Source organism: Canis lupus, chromosome 13 (assembly GCF_003254725.2).
Source record: "Canis lupus dingo isolate Sandy chromosome 13, ASM325472v2, whole genome shotgun sequence".
Classification (NCBI taxonomy): Eukaryota; Metazoa; Chordata; class Mammalia; order Carnivora; family Canidae; genus Canis; species Canis lupus.
Genome location: NC_064255.1, coordinates 19,504,677 through 19,528,815, shown reverse-complemented (window position 1 = coordinate 19,528,815; position 24,139 = coordinate 19,504,677). Strand labels below are relative to the sequence as shown.

The window sequence follows — 24,139 nt, the reverse complement described above, 5'->3', positions numbered from 1 at the left end:
CCTGTATCTCTGCCTCTCTCTCTATCTCTCATGAATAAATAAATAAAATCTTTAAAAAAAAATTATGTATTTCTGAAAACCTTGTTATTCACGATATTTGCTTTAAGTTCAGGTTGTAGTGTCATTTCTTTGTACATCTGCAAACAGTGAGAGAGGCTGGGAATGCCATCATCAAAAGATTTTTTCATACTTAGCCATAATTTTATAACCTTTTGACTGGATGGATTATTGTTCTGGTTTCAAAATTACAATACATTTGTAGGTAATTTCAAAATTGCTGTTCCTAGAAATCAGAGATTTAATGCTACTAAAGTATAAAATGCAAAGAAACCATGAATCCTATGCCAGAGAACATACAGCAGCTTCCAACTGATTTATGAGAAAATTCAGCTCATTCATCTTTGCATTCCCAGGGCTGGGCATAAGATGTTTATTAAATATTTCTTTTTCCCAAAGCCAGCATATTATATTTATTTTTTTTAATTTTTTTAAATTTATTTATGATAGTCACAGAGAGAGAGAGAGAGAGAGAGAGAGAGAGAGAGAGAGGCAGAGACATAAGCAGAGGGAGAAGCAGGCTCCATGCACTGGGAGCCCGACGTGGGATTCGATCCCGGGTCTCCAGGATCGCGCCCTGGGCCAAAGGCAGGCGCTAAACCGCTGCGCCCACCCAGGGATCCCGCATATTATATTAGGTAAATTCTCAATTCGATTACAAAATGAAATAAAACAAAGTATACTTTGAAAGCTACATTTTGCCTGTTTGGTCAGAAATGTAAGCTTCAACAATCAGCAAATCCCAATAAATATCATTTTTTAACTCTGGGGAAACTTAAGTATGATATTTTATAGATCTTAAATCTAATGAAAAATCACTTTTAATTGTCCTTTGTAGATGAATGAGTCTCATGACATATATGATACTAAGTCAATACTTTAATATATTAGTTTTACTGCTATTTATTATCTGCTGTATTCTTAGATATACAAATAAATATATTAGGAGCAAAAAAAGGAAAAATTAAATATGTTTATTTTTCTTTGTTATTACAGCCATGTCTTTTTATTCTAAGTCAAATGTATTTCACAACGTAGAAGACACTAAAAATGAAAGATATTAGCAACAGTAAATAATCATTAAGTATAAAAAGATCTAACTTTTGAAATACTAAATTCTAGTTCTTCATACCCGCATGAGTAAGACTATATAGCCTAAAATGCATAACAAAGGTGTTTAGCACAAAGGATAGACAGCTGTATACTAGATCAGGGCCAGTTATACCTTAATTATATAATTATTATAGTTATTACTTAATACATTAGAGATGCTAAATGCAGTTCAATGCACAACTTAAAGCCTGATATTATAAATGTCTTACCCAGCCAAAGAAATAGCCAAATGTCTGAGACAGCTTATTCTTGAACAGATATTTGCTATAAATATGAAAATAAATATTTCTAAATCCCATAAGCTACAATTTCCTATAATACATTTATGTCAATTGTTTATAATGGGTTCATAACAAACGTCGATTCTGATAATTTGTTCTCACTTACGCACTTATCATTAGATACACTCTGAGACTTGAGGATAAGGCTTCTAGGTTATCATTCTATCCCTAAAATTTAAAAATCAAATACCATTTCAAACCTGAATTTTGAAACCTTGATTCAATCTTTTCAGTAGGCACAACCCAAACATGCAGGCACTAAGGCGATCATGTTTCTAACTTTGCAAACTCTTTCCTTAAAAAAATATTTCCTAGGGTGCTTGGATGACTCAGTGTGTTAAGCATCCAACTCTTGATTTCAGCTCAGGCCATGATCTCAGGGTTGTGAGATCAAGCCCTGCAGTGGGTTCCAAGCTAGGTGTAGAGCCTCCTTAAGAGTCTCTCTCCTTTTCCCTCTGTCCCTCTCATCACTACCACCCTTCACCCATGCCACTAATGCTCTTTTTCTCAAAAAAAAATTTTTTTTAAACAAATGAAACAAAATAAAAAAAACTTCCTGGTCATACAATTGATTAGTAGATATCATGTTCCCTTAACAATCCTCTTATTTTTTAGTAAGCTAATAAAAGGTTTTATTTTTAAAACCTACTATAAAAGGTTTTTATTTTTATTCTGGGGCTAATCAAAGTTTTTTTTTTTTTTAAAGTCAGAATTTAACTTAAGATCATATAATCACTAGACTTTAAGTACTATGAAAGCTTCCTAAGGAGGGGCCTTGTCCATTTTATTCTCTCCAGGATCTAAAACAAGTACCTGGCACACACAACAGGCAGTCTCTGTCCTAGCATCATACACAAAATTGTTGAATAAATAAGTGAAGCTCAAGTTATAAAGCATTAGAAGTATTTCAAAGAATGAGCACACAAATCAAAAGTACTTTTTCAAAAATGTAAAAGACTAATTATGACCCAATATAAAAGGAAGATACAGTGCTTCACATTTAGAGCTATGTTAGCTAAATTATGTTTCCAAAAATCATCCCTTTTGCTGCATTAAAGTAGGACATCTATATAAAGTTCCATCACTTATTTGTCTTTTATTCATAAAGAATATTCTAATATTTCTTTAAATGTTTTATTTATTTATTTTAGAGAAACAAAGAGTGAAAGCATGCAAGCAGGGGCAGGATACAGAGGGAGAAGGAGAAAGAGAACCCGAAGCCGACTCTGCTGAGCACAGAACTCAACGCAGGGCTCAATCCCATGACTGAGATCATGAGCTGAGTCGAAATCAAGAGTCAGGTGCTCAGCCAAATGAGCCACCCAGATGCCCCCAAGAATGTTGTATTGTCATTGTCCAAGAAGCAATAAAAATGATAATCTAATATATCAAATTTAAAACGAAACAATTGAAAATACAATATAAATATTCCAATCTGGTTTTCATTGCAACTTTTGAGATGAATAAAACAGGGATTATTACTTAGAGTTTACAATTTTAAAAAGTTTAAAGCCAGTGAGTGGTAGAGCTAGCTAGGACTTAAATCTAAGTTTTCTGAAGTACATACACTCTTACTTGAGACTTTCTATTCTATCATACTCCTCCCTTTCCCTATCTGATAACACAGGTGAGGTGACTAATGATAAATGATATTCTCATTTTCTAGAAAAAAGAGGCCCCCCAAAATTAGGTGAATTAGATAAGGTTACACAGAGAACTATCTAGTTACTTGAGTTGAAATAGGAACAGATTTTTTTTAATTCTTTGTTTTTTTTTAACTATACAACTTCACAAGACTTCTATGTGCATATTTTTGTAAAGATGTATGATCTTGCTAATTTGTTTAAAGTAGATCCTCCATGTTATTACTCTATTGTAGTCTGCTTATTTTCTTCAGAGGTCTTTTGTTTGTTTTGGAGAAAGCGGGAGTGTAAAGGGTGAAGAAGAGGAAGAAAGAATCTTAAGGAGGCTCTACACTTACTGCAGAGCCCCACATGGGGCTGGATCTCATGATCCTGAGACTATGACCTGCGCTGAAATCAAGAGGTGGCTACTTAACCAAATGAGCCACCCAGGCTCCTGTTTTCATAGTGTTTATTATTTTTCCCACCAAAATATAAGTTCCATGAGGACAGTCCTCATCTGTGCAATCCATCACTGGATCCCTAATGTTTAGCACAGTGTCTAGCACATAATAAGATACATGTTAGACAAATAAAACATAAAATTTTAAATTTCACATTAGATATACTTTGAGCATAAAAACATTGGCTAATATTATACTTCAGGCTATTGCTTCAAAAGCTACTTTATCAAATAAACACTTAGTCACTCTTATTCAAAACTTAACTTTATGGAAGAGGCTGAAAGTCAAATTTTAAGATTTATTTGATAGAGAACATGCAAGGGCGAGAGGGGGAATCTTAAGGAGGCTCCACGTTCCAGGGTGGAGCCTAATCAATGCAGGGCTTGCTCTCACAACCCTAAGATCATGACCTGAGCCAAAATCGAGATTCAGATGCTTAACTGTAGAGTCAAAATTTTAAATTACCATATAGTCAACCATCTTAAGGCCAAAATCATATTTCCTTTATGTATCAAATTTCTAAGGGAATTATAACCAATATTTGATTATAGTGCCATGGGGAAACTATAATTACAATAATCATTTTCCTCCCTGTAGAATTGTTTGATATAGTTTGTCTGTTGTTAAAACAGTAAGGTAATGTTAAGTAAATACTGTCAATGAATATTCTGTGCATTAAAAATTGTTTTTGGGGATCCCTGCATGGCTCAGCAGTTTAGCACCTGCCTTTGGCCCAGGGCGTGATCCTGGCCTCCCGGGATAGCGTCCTGCGTCGGGCTCCCGGCATGGAGCCTGCTTCTCCCTCTGCCTGTGTCTCTGTCTCTCTCTCTATGTCTATCATAAATAAATAAATAAATCTTTTAAAAAAATTGTTTTCATAGGGGCACCTAGGTGGGGCTCAGTGGTTGAGTGTCTGCCTTTAGCTCAGGCCATGATCCTGGACTCTCAGGATCAAGTCCCACATCAGGCTCCCTCATGTGAGCCTGCTTCTCCCTCTACCCCTCTCTCTCTCTGTATCTCTCATAAGTAAATAAATAAAATTCTTATGGAAAAAAAAATTATTTTCATAGAAACACAGTAGTTAAACAACCAGAAAGAAAAGCAAACTTTTAGTTTTTCCCATTAACAACTATACTTGACTTCAAATAGATGACTTTGGGGTGCCTGGGTGGCTCAGTGGTTTAGCGCCTGCCTTCAGCCCAGGGTGTGATCCTGGAGACCTGGGAACGAGTCCCACATCGGGCTCCTTGCATGGAGCCTGTTTCTCCCTCTGCCTGTGTCTCTGCCTCTCTCTCTCTGTGTCTCTCATGAATAAATAAAATCTTTAAAAAACAAAAAAACAAATACATGACTTAAAAAATATATATATACACACACTGAAATAGACACATATCTCACAAACATCACCAGAATTAAGAAAGAAAAACTGAAAACTTCCAAATGAGAATACAGGGGGGGCTTTGGAAGTTTTTCTTACTTCCACCCACCTGTCTTACCACAAAAAAGATAATGCAAGCATATGAATATCTTCTCACATAACTGAAATGAGATGTTGAAGGAGTAGATTAACAATAATAATGTGTTTTCAAATTTTAAAACAAATGAAATTGTCAGTCATGAAGCTTATTTTTGAAAATCTCTTCTAAAAACTCAACATCATTTCATGTCTGCAGAGGACTTTGGTGTTATTATGGGAAGTCCAAAGTATCTTAGTATCAATTAGGACCAAAATCCTATGTTAAAGAAGTATATTTATTATGCAAAACAGATTAACAAACTATATTCCTTTTTTCACTCATTCTTAAACATTATATTAAAAACTAAAGAAAACAAAAAATACCCTATACCTTGCCATGCAGAGAGGAAATCTGCTCCAACAACAACACGGAATTCTGTTTGGTATTGTTTTTTGTCAGCCCTCTGAACTAAGGAGTTAAAGAAATGATGAATGATAACCACAAAACAATACTACTCCCTAATACAAGTTTGGTCCTCTAATTCACAAGGTTCTTAGATTATTTATTAAAAATTTTAACTGTAGAAATTCATAATTACTCCTTTCCTTAAAGATAATTATTTTTCTAATGCTGAAAATATACCAAGAAAAGAGTGCTTCTATGAAGAGCAGCCCTATAAACTATCAGAAAAAGAGATTTGTAAAAACTGTAGTTTCTACACAAAAGAACACCATGCGAGTGTTCCATTTCCAGGCAACAATTTCTTTTTATACAAAATGGTCTGTTCTGTTAAGTGTATTTCTAAAAATCCTTTTCTTAAAAGAGAGCCTAAAAATGTTGAATATTTGCAGATACATGAGATAGCATTTGTATTTACTTAAATATATAAAAAGATACAGTGGACTGGTGCTTATATATCTGTCCTGCTGATGACAAGAGAACCATATAAACATTTCAGAAGTATATAAATTACTGTTTTTCTGCACATATTCCTAACATTTCTCCATCCTCCCTACCCCATTAGCAATGAATAGCAATACCAGAAAGTCTTCGGCCTATTTTAGAAGAAGTATAGTACTTGAAGGAGGTTTTCTTTTTGAAAGTTGTAGGATTTCCATTGAAACCATGGTAATTAAAAATATGCTGAATATTATTAAAGAAAAAACCCCAGTACAGTCAAATATCAAAATATGGAGGAAACAGTCTACCTGACACAGAAAATGTAATCTAAAAATGAACATGTAAAGAAAAGGATACAACTCAAATTCGAAGTCCGACATATAGCAGGAGGGTAGATCTGATAATTTTATCATCTGCACAAATTCTAAAGCAGGGCCATAATAATGGTAAACCTAGGAAAGAAATAAGATTACATGATACTTTAAGTTCTATAAATAAAATAAAAGTTAACAAATTAGTGATTACAATTTAAAACTTTATAAATTACAAATTAAAACTTTAAAATGACAGGTGATCCAAGGGGCTAAGATGTTGAAGAAACAAATTTCAAGGGTTTGTAAGACCGAGAAAGAAAACTCTCCAGGATAAACTTATATCGAGTGGTATACTGAAATTTAAAAAACAAACAAACAAAAAAACACCTTGAAAAAAAAGGTAAAAAGTTAAGAGAACTAGTGAAGCCAAGAGCTCCACTCAGAGAAATGAGATTGCAGTCTTTGGGCAGAGCCTAAAACTAAGCCAACACTGAGCTAGTGAAGGAGGACAGGTGCTTTAGGAGTTGAGACCACAGTACTTCACAAAAAGGATAAAGAAAAGCTAACACATTTTGAGAAGACAGCCCAAAGATTTGGGCAGAAAATGGAGTGATTTCACCATATGTGATCATGTGTATATATATAGACAAAAATACATACACACACATATACAGTATATGTATGTGTGTGTGTATACCTGTATACGCAGAGAGAGACATTTATTGAAGAGGTTGTACCCTAAGATTCCTGTCAACAGCAGCAAAATTTAAATAAATTATTCATGGTATACTATGAAAGAAGAGACACTGAGGTCATCAATCTTATAATCTTTAGAAAATATGTAATATTCCTGTGAAAGATGGCCATGGCAGGTTACTTAAAAGTAAGCAATTCTGAACAACTACTGGGAAATGTGTTTGCATCAGAAATATGTCCTTTTGGTAGTACCCCCTTTTCAGAAAATATTACCCATCAATCTGACATCCTTGTAACTTCAATGACTGTTGTTTTTGCACATTCTTGAATTGTATCTTTTAAAGTGAATTTCTAAAGTGCTTTTATACAAATACCCCCTTATGTTGTTTTTACCAATGTTAAAAAAAAGCCAACTAAACCCTTTTAAATTGCATTTCATAATTATTTGCATTTTAAGAATGAATGAAGATATGGGACACAAACTAACACTTCCTAAACTGTGAATGAAGCAAATGTCAGATACTGTAACCTCTTTCTTCATTTAACTTTTGTAATAACTTCGTAAGGTAAATATGTTATTGTCTTCATTTCACAAATGAGTTATTCAATCTACCCAGGTTACAATACCTTGTCAGTGACAGTGCCAGATTTCAAACCCAGGTCTACCTAACATCAAAGCCTATTCCCTTTCCAGTGTATCATATTCCCTCCAATCCAGTCTTAGAAAGGTCTCATAGCAAAGACCTAACCAAAAGAAGTTTACTGATCTAAAGTTAGGATCATTCCACCATTTAAAAAATAATCTAAAATAATGATAGTTTTGCCAACATTCAATGCTGGTAACATAATATAATTGAAGCACTTAATTATAATTATAAAAATTATGCAAGCGAGCATATTTAAGTATATATATTAGTTTCAAGATTCAAACATCTTATAAGAACAAAAATATGCACGAATGGATGATTGCAAAATGAATTAAACATAGTTTACCTTTGGCAAAATATTCTTATCCTTTGATGGTATTACCTTGTTGGTTAGAATGCAAGGATTTAAATTAGATGTACTAAAATTCTTGGGTGTAACTCCCTTTAAACAAAATTCAGGAAAACTAATTTCAACTCCAAACTGAAAAGAAACCAAGAGAACACAAGTATAAACAGCATGAATAAAGTTACAAAGATGAATACATCTGACTGCAATGAAAAAGTTGAGAAGAAAACCACAAGGAAATATATTTTTGATTCCTCAGCTCAAAATGTGGTTCTTCCATTTATGTACACATCCTTCCTATTTCAACTTACCCATGGATCTTTTCATGAAAAACTTTCCTTGGTCCTACCCCACCCCACAAGAGTGTATTAATAAGCTCATTCTGTGTAACCATAGAGCCAAACAATCTCCTTTACATTTACTTGTTCAATATCTGGCTTCTCACCAATCTGCAAATTCTGCACTAACAGAGCTTGTCTGTCTTATTTAAACACATCCTTAGGACAAGACCCCACACATAGTTTGCTTTCAAAATAAGTCGCTGATGAAAAGATCAATTTCTGCAGAAGCAGAAATATTAGGGGTGTTAATAGTAATGATAACAATGAAACTAATGTTTAATGAGTGGTTACTTTCTACTTTACATAATTTAACCTTCATAAAAATCTATGAGATAGGAACTATTATGACATCTATCTTGAGCTCCCTGCTTAGTGGGGAATCTGCTTCTCCTGCCCCCTGCTCATGCTGCTCTCTTTCTCTCACTCACTCTCTCTCTCAAATAAAAAAAATAGTTTTTAAAAAAGTGCTCAGTAGCAATATAACTCAGTACTCAATAGCCAGTGACTATCAGGACAGGCAAAACATTTCCATTATGGCAGAAAATTCTTAGTGCTATTCTAGAACATCTTTATAAGGTACATTTTCATTCAAATTCATTTAAACTATCAGTGTTGTAAATAAAGTTGAAAGGCCTGCTTTGCAAACAGTGATAACAGAAATCCACTTACCTTTCTTTCCCATATCTGAATTTTTCCCCTCCATAATTCTTTTGAGTCAATAGCATTTTTGAGATCTTCTAAAGATACAACATTAGCGGAGAGGTATTCTGCAATTTTCTGACAATTTCTATAAATAAAAGACTATGATGATTAAATACAGGGTTTTATATCTTCCTTAAATTTAATCCTAACAAGCAAAAATGCAGTTTCTATTGCTGCTTTTATCTACTAACATTATAGAACATTCCTTAAGTCAGTCTCTGAGGGACTCACTATTATATGTCCATTCAATCTCAATATCCCTGAAAAGAGGAATTACCATTAATAATACAGATGAAGGAACAGATATTCCTATTACTATTTACTGACTTAAATGTGTCAGATATGCACATATATACATACACATATAGTATCAGTCCTTTATATTTAAAGGACTGCTCACCTAAATTTTTCCCACACAGTTTCATATGGAATTCCATAATAGCACTTATCATAGATGATCATGACTAACAGCATTCTTATTTCTCCTTGTATTTCCATGAACAAGATCAAATCTCACTTTCTTAATCCATCATGCTGTGCTTGGCCTAAAGTTAGCACTTCATAAACATTTGTTAAATGAAGAAAATCATGAAGTTAATAAATCCAAATGAGTATTTCTTTAAGGATCAAAATATACAATTGATCCTTACTAAAATAGCACAAAACACAATGGTGTATACTTGTTTCTACATTGCACAGAAAACAAAAAAATAAATCCAGTGTATCCATGTTCCATAGTATTCATCATAGTGCTCAATGGACAATACAAACCTATTTAAAAGCACACAGTGTATTTAGATAATTAATGCTCAATAATGGTTATAAAACATTGATATTTCCTAAAAACTTAAATATCTCAGAAACAAAGTATGAAATAAGAAAAATCTAGATTCTTCTTAATAGATAAACCTCTACTAACAGGATGACATAAAACTATCTTGTCACATTAAAAAGATCTTCAAATGGGAAATCTATTAAAAAACAAGATAGCATGTTAACTGTAAAAACAGATAACACAGCAAATATGAACGAAGCAACTTACATTTCACAATGATTTCCTGCTATAGTAATTTTTGCTGAATACCATTCCTTCAAATGTTTTAATGCTCCTATAGTAGGTAAACAGTCTTTCAACTTAGGAGGATCTTTGTCAGAAGGCAACAGTATTATATCTATCATTGCTCTACCTAGAAAGAGAATAAGATATTTCCATAATTTTTTTTCAGAAATCTCAAAATAGTACCCCCAACTGAATTTTATATTTATTCAGAAGATAAAGGATTTTAACTTTAATTTCTGAAATTCTTCAAAATAATACACATCTTTAGATGTTCAAAATTTTTAAATGTTCATCATTTGACTTAAAGCCATTTTATCCTGAAATAGTATATGCCAGAAAATAATGAACTCTATCATAATTACTTGCCAACTATGCACCAGTGCTTAATTATACATATTGCTCTTGAGATCATCAATGCTACTGTATACCAAACAGAGGAAAAAAAAAAAAAAAACTGAGCAATTTCAGTATATTTCTCTATACTTAATTTATACAAAAGGGAATGACAACATAAAATTGTAATGTTCAAATAAATTTTTTCTTTATATAGAGCAATTAAACACTCAGAAAACTCAATTATATTGGCAATATCATTAATTCCTAAGAAAAAAAGTATAACTTCATAAAACTTCACATTTTAAAAAATTATAAATTTATCAAAGGACAAGAAAATATAAATGAAAAAAAAAAAAGAAAATATAAATGAAACAGAAACCAAATAGAAATTTGATAATGAAAGCATTCTAATCTGCCAAAACAGCAACTATATATTTCAGTGAATATTTTGAATTTGACATATTTCATTTATAAATAAATAAATAAATAAATAAATAAATAAATAAATAAATAATAAAAACTTGATGCTTATTTATCTATGTATTCAGTTATTTTCCATATGGGACCTTTACACTAAAACAGGATCTTGAATATAAGAATTAGACTGTGAGGTATCAAGTACTTCAATGGTAATCACGTATGCTTTACCAATCATTATATACTTAAGCAACTTGTACAATACATGACATATAATAGATACAACAAGTATCTGCTTAATAAATGACCTTCGGTGATGCAAATATTCAAAGAAAGCTCTTCAAAAGTATTTATAGATGCCAAACTATACCAAGCTTTAGATGTCAGCTCTTTGGCACAAAGAAAGATAAATTTGAGACAGAATACATCTTAAAAATAGTATGATGCAATATTTCACAAAATATGCTTTTCATTATATAAAAAAAATGGGCTCTATAAAAAAAAAAAAAAAAAAAAAAGGCTGAGTAAAGGGCTTTTTTAACTATATAACTTTCTATTTGATAACGTATATATACCTCACACCTTACAAGAATGTTATCCAAATGATCTAGGTTAAAGAAGTTATTTCTCCAGGAGGTGTTCATAGGACTAGTGTTCTACAGAATATACTGTGGAAAACAATGGTATATAGTGGAAACATTCTTCAATAATAACTAAATAAGGAAACTGAGATGGGTATTTAATTTTCTAATTTCTAATTTTTGCCTAACTAAATAAAAACAATTAAGAGAATTGTAATGTCTCAGTAATATACTTTATTAAAGTAGTGGAGTGTGTTTTTTATCAACTTCAATTAAAAAATTATTTTTCAGGGTCCCTGTGTGGCTCAGTCAGTTGAGTATCTGACACTTGATTTCAGCTCTGGTCATGATCTCAGGGTCGTGAGATGGAGTCCTGCATTGGGCTCCACACTGGAAATGAAGTCTGCTTAAGAATCTCTCTCTCCCGCTCTTTCTGCCCTTCCCTTCCTCTAAAAAAAATTTTTTTTTCATTTTGAACTTCAAAATTAGAAATGAGAACACTAGCATAAAGATTAAATTCATCAGTCATTCATAGAAAGTATAAGATAAAGTAGAAATTATTGAAAAAAGTCATAAAATATTACCAGGAGCCGGAAGTTTATCTGACAACTGATGCAAATTTTCTGCAGATTCTTCATATAACCTAAAATAAAAGGGAAAGTTAGAAAAATACACACACATACACATTACATATAATCATAATTAGTAATATTAAACAGACCTATGTGCCAGACACTATTATGTTAGATATATCATCTTATTTGTTCTTCATGACAATCCATGAGGCACTACTATTAATATCCTTTAAATGATTTGTGTCAGTCACATAATTAGGTGTAGAAGCTAGGTTTCAAACACTGAGTCCAAGGTTTTAGCCATACCCTCAAAAACAAATAACAAAAAAGGGGGAAAAAACACTCTAATTTATACCTAGTGTAATTAAACATAAATAATAACTAATAAACCAAACATTTTTATAAACCCTAAAAGTATTGCCAAAGGTTTAATAGAGAAGGATACTGCTTTTCTCTGTATGGCATAAAACAGCTCTGGCTGGAATGGTGTCCTCCAATTCTTCAAAATCTTTTCATTTTATCCAAATGATGATTTCTTTCCCTCAAAATGTTATTATGTAACATAAAGTTACTTAAATCCTTTGTTATTAACCTGCCATTGTCTAGGAAACTTAAGGCATCTTATGGTATAGTTTCCAAGCTCCCTCTTGTGGAAATAATTATTAGGTAACTTACTAGAAATAATTACCTTTACACTTGTCATCTTTAAATAATGGTGGGCAAACATGGGATTTTAAGAACTCTAAGGCTAGAAGGCAGCTTAGAAATGACCTGAAAGGATCTCAACACTTTACTGATGAGAAAATAAACGAGTGGAGAAATGAAGTGACTGGCTCACGATCAAGAAACTAGAAACTACCTTTTAATGACCCTTCAATACCTTTTCCTCAGTTCTACAATGTCTTCTTACATTAATTATACAAACATATGTAATTTGAAAACGGGAAAAAAGAATTTTTAAAGTCTGCAGTAATTTATAAAAACATAATATGTGAATACTACAATAAACCGAAGTAGGTTTTTGTAATAAAATACTATGAGAGACTAAAATGAAAGGTATTAATTTGAGTCAAAGACGGGATATGTCATGAAAAAAATAATCACAATTTATATCACCTAGACCAACTTATATATTGTACCACAATTCAAAAAATCTGAGTGAATCCAATCACCTATATAATCCTCAGAAACTATGCATTTTAAAAGTGTCTAAATGTTCAAGATATACATAAATTGAAGAAATCGTGTATTTCGACCTCAAACAGCAAAATTAAAAGCATACTTTTAGGGTCTGAGTTTGAATACCAGTTATTAATCTTAAATAAAGTTTTTATTCAAGCTCTTAAAACTCATAATCAAGTAGAATTTATCTTTAAGAAAGTGACGTATTAATTGGAGTATCACTTTTTCCGATTCCTGCAATTCTGTAAGCTTAAAAAACTAAACGTTTTCAGATGCCAATTTTTCCATTTTAAATAGTTTTATTCAACTAGTTTTGTTTCTTTTTTTAACTTTTAAAACATGTGTGTAGCTTCATTCATCTACTTAGATCTAACCTTTTCATGGAGCTTCAGCAAAATTCAAGTGTGCAAAATGCATTTCTAAAACGTAATGCAAGCAAAGCTTTTCACATTTACACTGGCAGGAAATACACAGAAACTAACAAGTCATATTTGGGAGAGTTCAGATTTTTTTTTTTAATGACAAGAATTGCACAGTTCATTTTTTTTAGACAGTTGTTGTAGATATAAACACTTAAAATTTTATAAGCCAAGGTGCTTTAACAATATAAATTTTTAAGTTGGAAAGAGCCAGTAACTTGAGATCATAGCTCACATAGAATTCCAAATTAAAGTTCCAATTTCAAATTGCCTGTCTTCCAAGATGAAGGGTTGAAAATTTCAATTAACTAAAATTTCTTTCTGATAGCTGCTAAAACATTTAATCTTCACTCTTGTGGTTAAAATACTAACATTAAATATTTTAAAGATATTATAGAAAGATATCATAGAAAGTACATATCATAAGCATACTCAGCCAAAGATAATGATTCTCTGCTATTACTATCTTCTTCCTCAAAACACTCAGTATTCAAACATTCTTCAATATTTGTTTGAAGAACATCTTCAATTTCATCTTTTTCTGTACCAAAATATATCTCTTCCCAGTCAGAACTGCAAAACTAATACATCAGAAGATTGCATTAAATAATGGATTCTTGAAATTATTTATATTAACAAAGACATTCACTAACACCTATTTTTTCAGTTCTGTTACCTGATAAAATCCATATATTGCCTGTACTGCAAAGAACCACTTCTTGGAACCAGGTATACCGCCTACCGAACATGCTTGAAAACAAAACCATGCTTATTAGAAGACATACCACAAATAAGCAGATGTTATAGCATATATACTTAGAGAATTACATAATTTTTGTTACATATTATACAGTCCTCCAGATATGTGTGTGTACATATATGCATATACATATAGAGAGAGATCTTTTTAAAATCTCTAAAAATTCAAACAGAACAATCTGCCTAAAGAGCAAAATTATTCCCTCACAATGAATAATTTTGTCAAAATCAAAATCTGTACTATTTTATTCATCATTTTAACCACTAAAACCTACCAAAAAAAATATACTCACTCAATTACTACTGAGTGACACAAAACTGTAAGTCATTTTAGGAAAAAGGATTCCCTCTTTAAAGACCATGAATGTCTGGTTCATCCTGGCGACTGAGAGGAGGAAATAAAACTACAGCTCAGACATAGGGAAGATTCTCTTCTTGGAGACCGGAAAGTTATATGAGGATATGAAGTTAAGGGTCATCCCTAGAGTGCATGTCAGGTTAGAGCCACAAAGAATGTAGAACTGTGTAAAGAAATTGAATTCAAAGGAGGGAAGAGAAATATGGTAACTGAAGCTTAACTCATGAAAGCTAGGTAATATGCTACGTGCTTCATTATCACTTTCTGCCAACAATCTCAGCAAAAGACTTTACCTCCTACTTCCTTAAGAAAATAGAAACCATTATTAGGTAACTACTCCCAAACATCCTGTCAACAAATATAGGACACTATTCCCATTCCCATTAAGTCCTTCCTCATTCCTTTCTGTTAGCACATGAGGGGTATTGCCCTTTCAATCCAAAGTCATCCTTCAGACTTCCACTGGGACCCCAAGGCCCTGATTAGACTATCTTTCTTGCATCTTCAAGCTCTCCTCTTCTGTCAGCTCCTTCCTATTAGCACTTAAATTTGCACAAATATTCCTCAAATTAGTAGAGGAAAAAAAAAAAAGTCTCCTTGAAATCACCTCCCTCTTCTAGGCACTACTACTACTTTACTCTTCTTCAAGGGTAAAATGAAAGTACTGTCTACACTTGACTGTTTCTATTTCATCACATTTCCTACTCTCCTCCTTCATTTCCACCTGTTTATCTCCAACATGCCACTATAACTACACTCCCTAAAGGCACCAATAATTAAGATGTTACTAAATGTGACAGCTCTTACTGCTGTTGTACCTGTCCTCTCTCTCAGCAGAAGAGTAAGAAAGGAATCAAAGATGACCCAGTTGTCATCTTTCTCCTTAAAACACTTGGCTTCGGTGGAACCTATCTTTCCAGCTGCTCCTCATGCCTTTAACAACCAGTGCTCAGTTCAGTTTCTTTAAATACTAGGATTCAGTACAAGATTTTCCGCTCTGTTCATGGTCCATAAATAATCTCATCCTTCTTTATGGCTTCTAGTTATTGATAATTTAAAAAAAAATTTTTTAATCTCCAGCCTTTTGAGTTCTGGACACATGTATCCAACTTTTATAAAATATTTTCTTTATGGCTTCTAGTTATTGATAATTTTGTAATTTTTTTTTAATCTCCAGCCTTTTGAGTTCTGGACACATGTATCGAACTTTTATAAAATATTTTCACTTTGACATCTTACAGGGAACTGTTTAGTGTGCTTATATGTTCTAAACTGGACATGTGATAGTCCCTCAAAATTCAAGTCTCTTACCTCACTAAATGCCACCAACTACACTATAACCGTGCCAGAAATCTAATGTCACTCCTGATTGCTTTCTCACTCTTCCCTTCTCCTAAACTACACCAATGCAACACTAAGTCAGGTAGCTTTTACCTTTATAGTTTCCTTCAGATCTATCTATTCTCCTCTATCCTGATTGCCTCTCTTATTTCTTAGCTGGTCTTTTGAAGCAGCCCCCTCATATCTATACTTTCTTCCAACCTGTCTGCTATACTGTAGCTAGAATATGTCATTAACATAGATGTCACCAGGTCCCTTCCTTCATTAAAGCCTTTAATGGCTAATTATTATTACAAAAAAAGTATAAACACTCCGATATGATTTACAAAGTCCTCGATATAGCTATGCCTACCTCTCCAGCCTGATCGCAATTATAATCATATTGCACTTCCAGTTTCCCGGACTTGCCATATTACTGAAAGCAATAATGTTCACTGAGTAATTAATTCAATATGGGCAGTTCTTTCTTTCTTTTTTTTTTTTAAGATTTTACTCATTTATTCATAAGAGACACAGAAAGAGAGAGAGAGAGGCAGAGACACAGGCAGAGGGAGAAGCAGGCTCCATGCAGGGAGCCTGACGTGGGACTCGATCCCAGGTCTCCAAGATCAGGCAGGCTCTGGGTGCCAAACTGCTGAGCCACCCGGGCTGCCCCAGGCAATTCTTTCTTTGCACGGTTCTGATATGCAGATTTCAATTACCATGGTTTCAATAATTCCGCAAAACAAGGTTCAAACTCCAGTTACCAAAGTTTATTAATGAACTGTAATCACCTAAAGTAAAATGTCACTGCTAGCTTCGCAAATCACTACCTAAATCAAAGATGTGTATCGTGATCAGTGACCAATCACATTACTGCTTTCCAAGTTTGTTGAGTGGTCCTGTGCATGCCATTCACTTCATGTGAATAGCTGACAAATAGGTAATTAATTGTGTTTCCTTCTTGTCTTCTGGTGGTAAATCCATGTATTTTACAAAAATGGATAATAGGAAGAGGCAATGGGCAAAAGAAAAAAAAAAGATGAAAGTATAGCAAAAAACCAGGAAGTGATAACACTGAAAGTGATATTTAAATCTAATGTAAATGGATTCTATAAATAGTTGCTATGATAAAAACATTGTGACAAAAAGGATGAAGAGGTCTCAGAGAAAAATGACACTGGCAAATACCTCTGCATTAAAGGAACTCAGAGATATTTCATGACTTTCAAAGTGCAAAGGATAAAACACCGGAACCTAATATAAACTTAGGAGTATGGCAATTCACCAAAACATAGAAGAGATGCTTACTCTATATCTTAAGTTAGATGGAGAAAAGATCACTGTGTTTAATAATTATGAAGTGCTGGGGATCCCTGGGTGGCTCAGCGGTTTTGCACGACTTCAGGAGTCCCAGGATTGAGTCCCACATTGGGCTCCCTGCAGGGAGCCTGCTTCTCCCTCTGCCTGTGTCTCTGCCTCTCTCTCTCAATCTGTGTCTCTCATGAATAAAGAAATAAAAAAAATCTTAAAAAAAAATAATTATGAAGTGCTTTTAAGAGAATCATTAAGAAGGAAGGGTGGGGAAAAATGGTAAGAATTCGTAAATCCTCCTTATAATGCCACATTACCCTATTTTATACGGAGGTAATGTGGGCAAGAAAATCCCATAAAGGGAACAAAAGTCAAGCTGAGAATATAAAATAATTTTCATATAATTTAATTACATTCGAACAGTAGGAAGAGTCTTTTACAGTTTTGTATTTCCTAACTTACCTCCCTAGCCCAGTGACTTGTGCACCACCAACAAATATTTGTACTTACACTTTTAAATGATCAATCTAATTAAATTTATTTCCAATACAAATGCAGTGCCAGAGAAGAAAGGGGTTTGCGTCATACTCACCTGGAAAAGTACTATCTTCTGGATTCATTGAAGCACTAATGCTTCTTTTCAGGACATGATAAACATTTGCTGCTGTCAGGTCTGGAAAAGAAAAAAGACAAACTCGCTCAACGGGCTCAAGAGTTATGTGATCGAGGCCTATCCCAATTTCACCGTTTGAGACTCCCAAGCACGTTATGTTGTATGTAGAAGAACCACACGCTCTTCTAGTTTCAATATGGTAAACAGAATGCAATCAGAGAAAGCCGGAAAGGCGCCCAGTTTGTACATGCTAGCCAGTTAACAGAAATTCAAAATTCTCCCCAGGAAGAATAATTTTAAGCGGAGAAGGGAAACTCTATTCTGCAATACAACCACATTCATTTTCTCCTCAAAATGCCTGCTCAGGGCAGCCCGGTGGCTCAGCGGTTTAGCACCTGCCTTCAGCCCGGGGTGTGATCCTGGAGACCCAGGATCGAGTCCCACGTCGGGCTCCCTGCATGGAGCCTGCTTCTCCCCCTGCCTGTGTCTCTGCCTCTCTCTGTGTCTCTCATCAATAAATAAATAAAATCCTTTAAAAATGCCTGCTCAATTAAAACAAAATGCAATACCAGCTACAGAAACACCGAAAAGGAGTGCATTCTCCGACGGTTACAACTGTTTTAAAGTCACCTTTTTTTATTAGCTTTGTTTATTTTATTAGTTTATGCGTGGGATGTCTCCTCCCATCAGGCTGTGAACTCTAAGAGAGTCAGACCCTTCGGCCTCGCGTTCCCTTGCGCACTACCCGCATCTGGAACACAAAGGAGGCGGAAACGCTCCCCGAACGCACGCATTTCCAAGCTGACATTCCATCCCACCGTCCCGTTAAAGTTCTACTGTGCCAAGAACTTCTGACCGCTGGAATTCTGCATTCACGAATTTATCCCTATGTTTTCCATGAAGGTAACGACATTCCCAGCCCTTACTGGGCCGCCTCCGTAGAGAAGCCGATGCCCGGGAGAGCTCGAGATAACAGTTCCCTCCCTTACAGAAACTCGATCTCCAATGTCTTCCCCTCCCCGCAAGCCGTTCCCGCTCTTTCTCAGTCCCGCGCTTACCGGGCAGCTTCTCGGTACCCTCGGCGGCCGACTCCGCCTCCCCGCCCGCCGCGGACGGGACTTTTCCTTCTCCCCAGATCACGAGGAGCAGGTACCGATCCATCTCCTTGGAGCTCAACTGGGGTCTCAAGTCCCGCTTTCCACATCCAAACAGTCGCGCGCTTCTGACGTACTTCCGGTTCCCCTCCACTTTAGGTCGGCTGGAAATTGTGCGCCCTCCGTCTGTTTGCGGCAGCTTTTTCCGGCCGGTGGGTCCTTCGGCGGAGTTATTCTCTCAATAACTGCATTGGTTCCTCCTTCCGTGACGAAGCTGCTATGATGGGAAGGTTGGAGGAGACCCAGCAAGAGCAGAGGAGCTGACGAGGGCTGGCCGGCCTAGGAACTAAGGTGCTTGGCTTTATACGTTTCCCGCCGGGCGAGTGAGGCTGGTGTCTGGCCTCGGATCCTGGGGAAAGAGCACCCTCCTGCTGCTGGGGGAACATGTCGAGTTTCTCTAGGGCGCCCCAGGTGAGCTCGAATTCTTACGGCTTGGTGGAATTCATTACACTGGCACAAGGCAGTCAGTGGCCCCGGTGGACTTAGTGATGTTGAGTCGGCAGGGAAGCCGAGTCTCTGGGCCAAGAGGTGCCTCGGGAAAACACATACGAGGGTCGTGATTCTGGCCAACGCTCGCTGTTGTTCACGTGGGACGTGTTTTCTCCTTTCAGCCAGCCTTTTTCATGTGTTTTCTTCCCCCACCCTCCCCCCCGGAAAGAGTATTCGGAAAAAGACAGCCAGAGAGGTAATGAGGTGGATCAGATAGGACCTTGGAAGAGGTTGTTCATCAGTAAGATGCGTATCTGTTCAAAGGTTTGAAGTCCGGGAGTAACGTGGTGTCACGTTGGGTGTTGAAAGGAGCCTCCGGCCGCCGAGTTTAGACCGTTCAGAGAGGAGGACTGGTGCAAGGTAGAAGCAAAACATCCGTTTGGAGACCAGCTGCAGCAATCCGGGCTAGACGTGGTGGTGGCTCCAACCAAACTAGTAACGGCCTAGGGTTGAAAAGCGATGAGGTTCCGGTTGAAGGCGGAGCCAAGAGGATTTCCTGAAGGAATGAATGGGAGCTGACAGCAAAAGAGAAAGGAGGGGGGGTTTCCCCAGGGCTTTTGTTTCCATGACTGGAAGAGTGTAGCTACCACCAGCTGATGCAGGGAAGACTGAGATTGAAGCAGGTTGCAGGTGGAAGAGCAGGAGTTCAGTTTTGGGCACTTTGGTCCAAGCTGCTGCTTAGCCCAGCCTTGCTCCAGGTATGATTCCTTTCTTGGGCTGTTTGTTGTCTCTCCTGAATAAGGCAAATATATAAAAAATAAAATTAGACATTTTAAAACTTTTGTAGCAATGGGATGATGTGGCAATATTTTGATTTTTTAAAAACAAAGTTTGTTTTTTTAAAATCATCATCATCATCATCCGCATCATCATCATCATAGGCAGGGGAATGGGGAAAAACTAGTGTTTGCTACATAGCGTTTAAAAAGCATTGTAATGCAGCTGCTAAGTGGACAATTGGATACAAGTGTAGAGTTCAGGGTAAAGGTCCAGGCTAGAGATGTCAATTTCTGCATTTGAGTCTTCAGCACGAAAATGGCCCTGAAAGATAGGAGTCTGGATGTAGTCTTCGAGGAAGTGTGTATAGAGAAGAGAGGAGAAGGACACAGAACTGAATTCTGGGACATTTTCAGCATTTCAGAGGTGAGAGGAGGAGAACAAGCAAAGTAGGGGAAAAAAGCGGATAGAGGGCGGTGTCCTGGAAATCAAGTGAGGAGAGAATACCCAGAAGAAGGATCAGCTGCGCTGAAGGCTTAGACTGGAACGATGATTTTAGGTGAAGGCCCTGGTCACTTTGGCAGGTGGTAGAGTGAGGGCGGAGGGCAAAAGCCAGGTTGGAGCAAGTTGAAGAGAGAATGAAGAGAGACAAATTGGTGTAAAGACAATGTCTTTGGAAGAATTTTGCCCCAAAGGAGAGGAAAGAAATGAAGCAGTGGATAAGTGAGGTCAAGAGGTTTTGTTTTGTTGTTGTTTTTTAACTTCATTATCGAGAATTTCAATCACACATAAAAGTAGGTATCACCCAGTTTCAAAAACCTCATAACCAATATTATTTCCTCTGTACTCCCACTCGCTTCCTTCCCTTCCTTATGAATTTGAGATGAATCTCAGATTCCTGTTATTTCATAAGTAAATATTTCAATATGTTCTCTCCAAGATACAGATTCTTTTTATTTTTTATTTTTTTTAAATATTTTATTTTATTATTTATTCATGAGAGACAGAGAGAGAAAGAGAGAGAGAGGCAGAGGCACAGGGAGAGGGAGAAGCAGGCTCCATGCAGGGAGCCCGACATGGGACCCGATCCCGGGTCTCCAGGATCACACCCTGGCCTGAAGGCAGCGCTAAACTGCTGAGCCACCCAGGGATTCCGATACAAATTCTTTTTAAAAATAAAATCCCCCCCAAAAAAAATAAAATAAAATAAAATAAAATAAAATAAAATAAAATAAAATAAAATAAAATAAATAATAACCAATAAAATAAATAAAATAAGATATAAAATAAAATAAAATATCCCAATACCATTTATCAAAAACAAAAGTAAATGATAATTCTTTAATATCAAATGTCTAGTATATGTTCAATTTTACAATTTCCTCATACATGCTATAGGAATACTTAATGTTTTTACTTTAGTTTTAGATCTAGAATGTAATAATTTCCCATCTTTTAATTCTCTCAATAAATAGGTTGATAATAGGTTAAATAATAGGTTAATAAATAGGTTAATAATTCTCTTAATAAATAGGTTCTTTTTCCTATTTGTTTCTTTGGAATTTATTGAAGACAAAAGATTGTCCTATACAGTTCCTACCATTGGAATTTTTCTTAGTCCTAAGCTGAGAATAGTATGGAAAGGGTATGGACTAGAAGTTATCTTTATTTGCAGGGAACATGATTATCTATGTAAAAAAAAAATCAGATGGAATCTAAGAAAAGCTACTAGATCTGATAAATAAGTTTAGCAGGTTTGCAGGTTATAAGACCAACATGCAAAAAACAAAGTGTATTTTTATGCATATAAATACATACACACTAGCAACAATCAAACTTGAATTAAAAATACAATGCCATTTATAATGGCATCAAAATATATGAAATACTTAAAAGATAAATCTGACAAAAGATGTGCAAGGAGAACAAGGTAGAAACTAGAAAAGAGAAAGGAGAAAAACAAATGGTGAGCAGTTTAGAAGTTGATTTGAAGTTTGTAATAATAAAATTTAAAGTAAAACCAGTTAGCCTGGTTGTATTTTTTTCCAGCATTGTTCAGCAACTTATGTATATGCATAGAGAAAACATCTGGTTGAGATCGTTCTGGACTGAATTTTCTTAGTTCGAAATTACTAATGGATACTGCAAAGACAGTGGTCTGTATCTGAGGCAGCCTAAAGCTATCTAAGGCAGCTATTTATTTATTAAGATTTTATTTATTTATTCATTAGAGACACAGAAAGGCAGAGACATGGCAGAGGGAGAAGCAGGCTCCATGCAGGGAACCCGATGTACTACTCAGTCTCAGGACCCTAGGATCACAACCTGATAAGGCAGCTATTTAAAATTAAAGTTTATTCATCATCCGTCTATACTTGTCCAGCTATATTCTGTTAGTGTATCCTCCCATGGAATTGAACTTCTGAATAGTCTTCACTTCCCAGTTGGCCACTCATCATTCAATTAAATGTATCTGTTAGTCTCAAAATATTTGTGAAGACCTTTATAAACAGTTTCTACTTTCATAAGAGTTTCTTATTTCCCTTCCAAATTCTATGTGATACCCCAAAAAAGTCATAAAGAAAAACATATCTTTGAAATATTTTAAGTAAAACATCATCCACATTGCAGATAGAAAAACAGGCAGGAAAAATGACTGTGTTATACTTCGTAGAATGAGAAAAGACCCTTCTCTAAAAAAAGAAATGAAAACAAAACCAAAAAAAAATTATTTAGTGACAGGATCTTTTTCATTGATCTCTTACTGATACTCACTGTAGAATACACATGATGGTATATAATAATAAGCTTGGTTATTTCCATTTTAATTAGAATTTTCTTTGTTTTCTGTCTCTCTTTTTTCTCCTAGCAATGGGCCACATTTGCTCGGGTTTGGTATCTCTTAGATGGGAAAATGCAGCCCCCTGGCAAACTGGCTGCTATGGCATCAATTAAACTTCAAGGATTGCATAAACCTGTATACCATCAACTGAGTGAGTATCATTTTAGATCTGTCACTAGTAGCAATAATTTTCTCACCATAATTGAATCTTGAAGAAATCTGACTGAACTACTTCTGAGGGTCTCTTTTTTTCCTGGGATCCCTTGTTCCATTCTTGCGAAAAACCTACTGGGCACTAAAATGAATTTGACTTATTCATAGGAAAACCATACAGACTAGTTTGCCTGAGACAACCCCATTTTGTTCCATTACCCCAACAGAAGTATCAGTAGTCCTCCTTTCATTCTCAGATATCCTGATCAGAACTATAAATTAAATGTTCACTCTTATACATGTCTCTTCACATTGCAATGTGCATTTGAATAGAGAGTTTTTGAAAATGAAGAAATAAGTTTACCCTCTCTTCTAAAAGCCTTTTCCCCAGAAGGATAGATAGAGCTAGCTGGACATGGAGAGTTTACTCTTAAGTTTTCAATTAATAGATTTGATTTTCTATAACCTTTTTCCAAAACAAAAGAAAAAAGTTGTATACTAAAAGACTTCTGCTTATTACAGGGAGTTTTGTATGACTTCACTTACCTAGGCATCTCATGGTCCATTTAAGTATAGGTAATATTTTAAAGAAAATTAACAGTTACAATGATGATGAAATAAATACCCATACACTCAGCGTCTGGGTTATTGCCAGGTATTTATTTATTTATTTATTTATTTGCCATTATAAACAACATTACTGTCAGTGTTCTTATACCTTTTTTCCAGCACACATGTGGAAGAGTTTCTCTGAGGTCTGTCTACAGGACAAGAATTACTGGGTTCAAAGGTGCATAGGAAACTAGTCAGTCTTTCTGCTGATATCCTACCAGAGTTTGTATTATCCCTCATCTTCAGTAACACTTGATGTTTTCATTCTCTTTAAGTTTGACTATTCTGGTAGATGTGA

The 24,139-nt window shown here is 35.1% G+C and overlaps 2 protein-coding genes across 8 annotated transcripts in view; one reads left to right on the top strand and one right to left on the bottom strand.

Annotated features, from left to right (window-relative positions):
- The window catches only part of LOC112662022 (MDM2 binding protein), a 71,089-nt gene extending 51,951 nt beyond the window's left edge, over positions 1-19,138 (bottom strand). For all 3 annotated transcript variants that reach the window (XM_025450299.3, XM_025450301.3, XM_025450300.3), the window contains exons 1-10: positions 18,933-19,138; positions 17,854-17,934; positions 14,187-14,260; positions 13,943-14,091; positions 11,919-11,977; positions 9,983-10,127; positions 8,908-9,025; positions 7,898-8,032; positions 6,252-6,346; positions 5,385-5,457 (exon numbers count right to left, since the gene is read on the bottom strand). In XM_025450299.3, the coding sequence (XP_025306084.1) occupies positions 5,385-5,457; positions 6,252-6,346; positions 7,898-8,032; positions 8,908-9,025; positions 9,983-10,127; positions 11,919-11,977; positions 13,943-14,091; positions 14,187-14,260; positions 17,854-17,934; positions 18,933-19,035 (1,032 nt within the window). In that variant the 5' untranslated portion in view covers positions 19,036-19,138. The remainder of the gene's footprint in view (positions 1-5,384; positions 5,458-6,251; positions 6,347-7,897; positions 8,033-8,907; positions 9,026-9,982; positions 10,128-11,918; positions 11,978-13,942; positions 14,092-14,186; positions 14,261-17,853; positions 17,935-18,932) is intronic.
- Position 19,139: 1 nt separating this feature from the next.
- The window catches only part of MRPL13 (mitochondrial ribosomal protein L13), a 47,489-nt gene continuing 42,489 nt past the window's right edge, over positions 19,140-24,139 (top strand). Inside the window, exons 1-2 of one of the 5 annotated variants that reach the window (XM_025450303.3) lie at positions 19,140-19,439; positions 23,104-23,227. In XM_025450303.3, coding sequence (XP_025306088.1) covers positions 19,413-19,439; positions 23,104-23,227 — 151 coding nt within the window. In that variant the 5' untranslated portion in view covers positions 19,140-19,412. Of the gene's footprint in view, positions 19,440-19,520; positions 20,216-23,103; positions 23,228-24,139 lie in introns of those variants that run through there. The other 4 variants (XM_025450304.3, XM_035715575.2, XM_049092640.1 and 1 more) reach the window with 4 other exon arrangements.